Source organism: Herpailurus yagouaroundi, unplaced genomic scaffold (assembly GCF_014898765.1).
Source record: "Herpailurus yagouaroundi ecotype Mexico unplaced genomic scaffold, PumYag 28, whole genome shotgun sequence".
Lineage (NCBI taxonomy): Eukaryota > Metazoa > Chordata > Mammalia > Carnivora > Felidae > Herpailurus > Herpailurus yagouaroundi.
The window spans coordinates 155,338,638-155,346,896 of NW_024412376.1; the positions used below are offsets into that span (position 1 = coordinate 155,338,638).

At 42.4% G+C, this 8,259-nt stretch overlaps 1 protein-coding gene across 3 annotated transcripts in view; it reads right to left on the minus strand.

Moving 5' to 3' along the window:
* Positions 1-3,683: 3,683 nt before the first annotated feature.
* MED28 (mediator complex subunit 28) overlaps positions 3,684-8,259 on the minus strand; it is an 8,061-nt gene continuing 3,485 nt past the window's right edge. Inside the window, exons 2-5 of one of the 3 annotated variants that reach the window (XM_040487373.1) lie at positions 7,136-7,202; positions 6,350-6,462; positions 4,872-5,097; positions 3,684-4,018 (exon numbers count right to left, since the gene is read on the minus strand). In XM_040487373.1, the coding sequence (XP_040343307.1) occupies positions 4,900-5,097; positions 6,350-6,462; positions 7,136-7,202 (378 nt within the window). In that variant the 3' untranslated portion in view covers positions 3,684-4,018; positions 4,872-4,899. Of the gene's footprint in view, positions 5,098-6,349; positions 6,463-7,135; positions 7,203-8,259 lie in introns of all 3 variants that reach the window. The other 2 variants (XM_040487369.1, XM_040487360.1) reach the window with 2 other exon arrangements.

The window sequence follows — 8,259 nt, forward strand, 5'->3', positions numbered from 1 at the left end:
AAAGATTCTGTTAAATTTCTAGATTCCACACTGCAATAATTGTATCTGTTAACTAAATCTGAGCATGCTTCTATCATTCATTTCCTTAGGACACATTCCTTGGGTATCTAAATAAAGCATCAAAGGATACATGCTTAAGCTTTTTGATATAGCAGAATTATCATCCAGAAAGTTTCTCTCAAGGTTCCACCTTCACCACAGTGAATAAAATCCTCTCTGTACCCTAGATAATACTGACAAAGAAACTCAATTTGATAGATAAAACATTCTTCTGGTTTTTGTGTATATAATCAGATTCCATCATTCTCTCAAGAGTGAGTGGTCCAGACGTGACAGTGATGGCTTGGGGAAAACAGTGCAGATGAAGAGAAATGAACTGATTCAGGATTGAGTCAGGAGGGAGAAACAGCAAGATTTGGTGATAAATCTTGTTAGGCTCTTTTAGGACAGAAGGAGGGGCTAACATACGGCTGGAGCAAAACTGGAAAGGAAGATTGCTGTACAGTGTTTCTTAATTAGGGTAGAAAAGACTGAACTCGCTCAAGAAATGGCTGCATATTGTGTACCTGAACCCTTATTAGCTGCTCTAGCATTGATGTAACATCCAACACAGTAGTTGTGAGTGAGGCTACTTGGTCTATAGTCTCTCCAGGATCCATCTGGATTCTGCAAGGGCGACGTTAGGAAATTAAATGGAGCTGTGATAGGGAGCTGTCCCTGCATTCTTCAGATTTCTTAGGTAGGGCTAATCTCCACCATCACCCCTGGGGATGCAATACTATTTTTGATCTACTCCCTCCTGCTAGTTCCTCAGCTGTCTCCCCTCACCCTACAGGTGATAATCAAAGATGCCCCAGGCACTCAGAGTGGCTGTTGACTGTTAAGTCCTGTTAGTCATTATCCCTCCATGGGGAGTCAAGACAGTGAGGTGCTAACCAGCCAACTCCACTGTTCTTGTACACAGTATGCCCCCTTACCTTCCAATGTTTGGTCCTTGTACTGACAATGTTCCCTTCCACTGGGACGTCTCCCTGTGGCACCACTGGTGGAATCTTCAGCAAGTGGGCCACTGGCAACTACACCGCCATGGGTCTTCCTTGCCAATTGGGACAGTGCATGAGCCAGTCCCCAGGCCCCGTCCTACTGCCTGCTCTCAGACCACGTCCACTAACAGCCATGTCAGTCAGGTCCTCCAGGAGCTATCTCCCAAGACACAATTAGAATTAGAAGACATTTATTGGGAATTTCAATGGCCCTCAGCCAAGGACCACCAGAAACACATCTGCAGGGAACAAGTTAGGTTTATTACTTGTTGCAATAGGGAGAATGCTCATTGCGGAGATGGTAGGGCTTCTCAGAAAGAGGGTGTTAGAACCTATTTCAGAATTCTGGCTTTGGTGAGTGATTTCAGACAGCCTAAGGATGCAAGGGTGCACTCTAGATTGGATGCTGTAAACAAGTCGGGGCAATTCTATGACTGGGTGCCTGAAAGAAAATTTTATTTGTTCGGAGCACAGACTAGAGTGAAGATAAAGCTGAAAATAGTTAAAAAAAAAAAAAAAAAGGCAGTTACTCACTTCAGTCAGAAGAATGTTTGGTGGGTTAACACTGTGACCTTATTTTTTCTCTGAGCCTAGACAAAATGATGCGGTGCTTTTGTTTTGTCCTACTTTATCATGGTCTTGGAGCAACTCTGAGTTGGTATTCTGAGACTGTTCATGTCCAACAGGAGAATAACATGGCCTAGGTGGATAAGTGTCCATAACACAGATCAGTATCTGGATGTCAGGGACAGGTTTTTCTTCCCCTTCTCAGGAAAAACCACCTGTAACATAAAGGGAAGAGGAAGTCTAAGGCAAGAAGAGCCTTCAGACTATGGTGCAGGTTGACACCAGTGAAAGGGAGGCCAAGGAAGATTTGGGCAAAGAAGCTCAGACAATAAGACAGCACCAAGAAGTCTTGGCCAGGCCAGTGGGAGCTCCAGAGCAAAGACTGCCCATGAGGAGTCCCACATTGAGCAGGAATGACCTGGCTTCAGTACCCCACCTGTGTCTGATCACAGCCAGGGAGAGTAAAGAAGATGGAGTGGCCAGTAACCATCATGAGCACAGTGATGGTGGTATGGAAGGGGCAGGCTGAAAAAGGAGGAAGAGAAGGAGAGATGCTGGAGACTGTGAACGAGGGGCAGGGAGATAGGGCATCAGCTCAGGTACCGAAGAATGTTGAAGATGGGAGATGAAGAACTCTTGTGAGCCACAGGGAATAATCCAGGAGACGGGGGATGTGGAAGACAGACACCACCCAAGGATTAAGCCCTAGAGAAGGTGACTGGCCTGGGGCCCAGAACCCTGGTGGAAAGGCTGGTCCCACACAGGGTAGGCACTTCAGGAGATGGAACAGGAAGGGAAAAAAGGAGACCCTGAAGATGTGGGTAGGTTTGTCCTTCTGGGACTGGAAAAGTAAGGGAAATCCTAGCTGATGGTTTCTTCTCACTGAAGACAGAAACTCAAGAGCGTTTTCGATGTTAATCACCAAGAGATTAAAATGATATTCATAGCTAAGATTGAAAAGTTGTATTGACAGAAAACTCTGAATTCATAATAAAGAGATGGCAATAACTGGTACTTGCATGAATTCAAAATATTTTCACTAAGCACCAAATAGAATAGTTCCCAATATTTTCACTAAGAACCTCTTTATTACTCAAAGACTGCCTAAAACTTAAGCAGTTTATTTAGGTTTTTAACCAAGAAATCAAAGCTGTTGGGATGCCTGGGTGGCTCAGTCGGTTAAGCGTCTGATTTTGTCTCGGGTCATGATCTTACATTTCGTGTCAGGCTCTGTACTGACAGCTCAGAACCTGGAGCCTGCTTCAGATTCTGTGTCTCCCTCTCTCTCTGCCCCTCCCCCACTCATGCTCTGTCTCTCCCTCTCTCTCTCAAAAATAAACATTAAAAAAAAAAATTAAAAAGGGGCACCTGGGTGGCTCGGTTAGGTGGCCGACTTCGGCTCAGGTCATGATCTCATGGTTCATGGGTTCAAGCCCCGTGTCGGGCTCTGTGCTGACAGCTCGGAGCCTGGAGCCTGCTTCGAAATCTGTGACTCCCCCTCTCTCTGTGTCCCTTTCCCAGCTCATGCTCTGTCTCTGTCTCTTAAAAAATAAATAAATGTTAAAAAAAATTTTTTTTAATTAAAAAAAACAAAAAAGAAATCTAAAGCTGCCAATCAGAGCTTCGAATTGGCATGAAGTGACCAGGTTAACAACCCTGAGGTCATATATTGTGAGTAAAACCTTTTTTTAAAAGCTTTGTTTAACCTATACTGAGGGAATTTGTTAGCCTCAGGCTGTGTACCCCACACATGGGCACACAAACAAAAATGAGTAAAAAGTATTACGCATAAAAAATAAATAATAAGTGGTCCCTGTACATTCAGAGAGGAACAATGCCTACTTCTAATGAGAGGCACTGAGACAGATGCAAATCACTCATCTCCACAAGGAGAACCATGCAAGGTTGGTAGAGAGAGAGGTAGTCCTGTGTCTTGAGGGGTGAGGCAGAAAGCATGCAGTGGCTTCAGGGACCAGATGGCATCAGACCAAACAACCATGAATGGATGGGTATCAGTGTTATATAGGGAGGGCCTTCAAGGCTGAAGGAAATAAAACACTTCAGGACTCTGAGTCACAGAAGTATTGCCTGTTCGGAAGACAATAGAGCATCTGTTTTGGGTAAAGAGATGTAATCTGATTAGATTGTAAACAACGAGAAAGGAAAATCTTATCCAAGGAGCACCACACACAATGCCGGTCTGTATTTCTCAACGGCAGCTCAACAGAGAATCTCACTGGCCCATGTAACCAACAAGAGGGTAAAATGTCTTCCCAAATGCTGAGATCCCATGATCTTCGAAGATGGTGAGTCGCTGAGAGTCACCTACAGCCCATTCTCCACCCCAAGACCCCAGTCCCTTGGAATCAATGTCACTCATTAGCAAGATCCTTCCTTAATGAGAAATTCTGCTACAAAAAAAAAACAGAAACAAAAACAACACAAGCAAACAAAACTGAAAGTGAAAAGAGATAACCAACCATAGCAAGCTTTAACCTCTCATACTGCGCGTATACCTCAACTGTTGTGCTGAGCACAAGGTCTACCCCCTTACTTAAAATGGATGCATCACTGCAGAACCTAACAATTTACCATATCACTGCTCTTGCTACACACCCCCACCCCAAAAGTGAAAAAACACCACACAAAATATAAACTTACCCCAAATAAAAGTCAACATCAACTTAAGGATTCTATGTATTAATACTACACTAACTTAGGATATGATAGTCCTTTCAACCTATTTACAAAATACCCTCATTTTGAGAGCTCTGGAAGCCTTATGGACATTGCTGCATTAGATTCCTCTTCTTGAGGTAATTCAAAGTCTTAAAATATGCAAATTTACCTATTTTACTATATTACCATTGAGGGGTAATTGTTATAAAAGGTCTACAACCAAAATCCTCATCCTCTGATTCTCAGATCAAATCATACAAACTTTTCCCTTCATATTATATAAGCTAATCTAAAATTGGAAACACAAAAAGACTTAGTCATAAAAAAAAATACAAAGAAACATAAAAAGGAATCTGTAAGTGGCATCATATTAACAGCCTAAACTTTGCTAAAGACAAAAATTTACTTGATCTACCAAAACCATTTTATAAAGTACTCAAGAAAAGATGTTTATAAAACTAGGGGAACATTTTAGGTGAGACCATCAAACAAAAATCATCTCATTCTTTGGCAAAGAGTTCTTCCAAAATGTCACGTCCACAAGAAGTGATGTTTGTCAAAACTGTGCCTAGGCTGACTCACACCAGATCCCCTTCAGGCCCGCTTTGACTCAGCTTTGCTTCATGGGTGCAGGGATGTTAGCAGACGCCTGCTCGAGGTAGGCCAAGGAGCCCTGAGGGATTTCGGCTGGCTTTTTGTGCTGAGCGTTGATGTCCTCCAGCACCTGCTGCCAATGCCTCAGTTTTGTCAAGTGCTTCTGGACCAGAGCATCCTTCCGCTGCAATTCATTCCTTAGTTCTGAGACATCCTACAAACAAAGACGATTAAGTCAGGGCAAACTCATGAAAAATGAAAATGGTTCCTGATTAGGTAAGAGCACTAAAAAGTAAACTCAAAGAGAATCAATTCAACCTTTGTACATCCAACACTCTGCTTGGCTCCTCTATCCGAATAATACACAGCAACTCCTCTAATGGAAGATGCTGCGTAACGCTGGGAGCTTTTACTTTTCATTTCCTTTTAATAAGTAATACAGATGTTCCAATATTCCAAAGTACCAAAGGGCAGGCAGAGAAAATCAGGCTCTTTCCCAACCTGATCCCCAGGCACCCAGTATTTCTGTCCAAAGGTCACTGCTGAGAATCTGAAACATATGTTAACAACCCTTTAAAAGAGTCCACACCACTATTCTATCAGTTTGGGCTGAAGTGTTAAAATCTCATCTTCAAGAGCTTTTTAAATGAATATCAGCATTGTAATTCTTTATGAAGGCCTGGCATTGAACACACCTATGTTCTTAGTCAAGTACTCAAATCAGGAAATGCTCTGACATAATAAATTATAAGAGTATCATCTTATCATTCACATTCTCATCAGCTGATATCAATTAATAAAAAGAAGGTTTTCAATTAATTCGGCAGCTTGTGGGAGTAGTTACTTCAAACAGTACCAAAAAACAATCATGTCAATGTAGTGTTTCTCATCAGGGGCATGACTGGTCTCTTGGGCAAGACAATTCTCTCTTCCACACTGCATGGGGCAGGCTTTGGCCCAACACACTAAATGCCAATGAAGCTTCCCAGTCATCATGGCAACTCCAACACATTTCCAAATGCCCCAGTTTCAAACAATTGAGATAAATGAAACCCTGAGTCTCAAGGAACCTGGGACAGAACATTTAAGTTTTGATTCCTTGAACAAAACTTGAGCCCTTCCTGTGTGTAAGGCAGCCGGGGATACACACAAATCACAGTTTCTGTCCAAAATGAACTTATCATCTATATTAATGACTTTTCAACCTTTTTCAAGCAGCAGAAACTTTTCTTTAAGAGAAGTCGTCCAGCAAATGAAACTCTGTTTGAAGCCCAGCTTTCCACCTCCACCCCTGGCTCCACTACTTGCCCAACTTGTCGTGAACACTGACATCTAGCAACATGTGTATTCAATCTGTAAAGCCTACTATAACTCATGGGAAAAGAGTGTATCTCATTTAAAGCACAGATGGAATCCTGACCATATGTGCTCTTCCTGAAAGTTGAAGAGAAAGTTAGAGTTCATACCTCTTTGATAACTTGCTCTGGTTTCTGGACAGATAACTGCAATCTTTTTTGTAGGAAAAAACATTCCGTCTGTCTTGCAATATCCAGAAATTTCTGGATACACTGATCAACACCTTATAAAAAAAAGACCAAAATATTAAGAAAAACACTAGACACATATATCGTCCTCATAAATGAACAGTCAAAAATATCAAAACAGCACCTTCCCCAAGATGTAATCTGGAATTTTAATTCTGACAATAGAAATACTGACTCCCAACCCCCATGTGTTAACCAACATTAAATAGCAGATAATTTGCATTTATATAAGGTTAATGAGACCTCAGCACAACACAAAAGTTCTTCTGAGGAAAGGCAATCCTGACATCCAGCAATTAGAATCATGACTTCCAGTTAAAATGTAACATGTAAAATATAGTACAAAACAATCAGAAACAGTGGTTGCTTCTTGGGACAGAACTTGGGCAAAGTCAGGGAAACACAAGAGACTTTTCTCTGTAACACCTTCAAAAAATAATCAAAACTTATTTCTTTAAAAAAACAGCACGCATTGTTGGTTATTACTGTCCTATACAATATGGACAGCACATTATAACTAGCTCATTATGAGTGTGACATGTCAGTTGATAAACCGAACAAAGAACCAGCAGTATATAGAAATGACTGCATAAATCTCATTCCCTGGAAAAGTTCTCTAAGGATACAAACAAAACCGTAAAGTGTAAAATAAGCAATCAGGAATCTTGCTGAAGGCAAGAACGTGGTCTACAAAGAGTGAATTCTTACCAGTTCTAATTTCCTCCTGATCTGTGCCATTGACATAGTCCTGACTCACAAGAGAAGCAAAGCAAGCCTGTGTGATTCAAACATACAAGAAAAAAATGTCATTCACATGTCAAAAATATTACTTCAGAGTAACAAATAACTTCTCTTGAAGTTATTCAATGAGTTGACACAGTCTGGGTTTACACATTAGCTGACAAGATATCCTGCTAATGAAATAACTTGGTAAACTAAGTCCATGAGACACATGGAGGGAGAGCTTCCAAATGAGGCAGCTGGTATTTGCAAGCATCACGACCTGGCCTCTCTCCTGCCACTTGCCCCTTTCACCAGGATCCCATTCCATACCAGAGCCTGGGCCCCTGGTCCAACTCCACGTAAAGCCCCTCCCTCTGATGCTTACATGAATTGTACCATCACCCTATTAGGGCTCAGATAAATCACTACCTCCTCAGAGAGGCCATCTCTCTCTACTCTTTTGAAATGGCTTGCTCTGTCCTCATGCCTAGCTTTATTGTTTTTCACGCAGTTAACTGACATCATTCCATTCTTCTAGTCCATTATCAGTTGTCCCCTGCCAGCAGGTGGGAATTCTGCATATCTTGTTCTCATACTCCTAGAGCAGGAATACTGCTCGGCACTAAGTGGGTGCTCACTAAATACACGTTAATGACAGACGGGACAACCTAAGAGCTTGCTATCACATGGGTAAACAAGTCCGAGAGAATTTCTCTCAAGGGGCACCGATCTAGAGGAATACATGATTCAGCCAAGCACTTCTGTGCACAGGAAACCGTCAGGAAATGCATAAAGAAGGTCTATCACAGGGCAGTGGGATCAGAAAGAGACTGGGAGAGCTGGTGGGGAGCAGTGGGCAGAAAGGAAGCCTCAGGGCGTCTGGGTGGCTCAGTCAGTTAAGCATCTGACTCCTGATTTCTGCACATGTCATGATCTCGCAGTTCTAGAGATGGAGCCCTGTGGGCAGCTCTGTGCCAGCAGCACAGAGCCTGCTTGAGATTCTGTCTCCCTCTCTCTCTGTCCCTCCCCCCGCTTGTGCCTTCTTTCTCAAAATAAATAAATGGAAGGAAGGAAGGAAGGAAGGAAGGAAGGAAGGAAGGAAGGAAGGA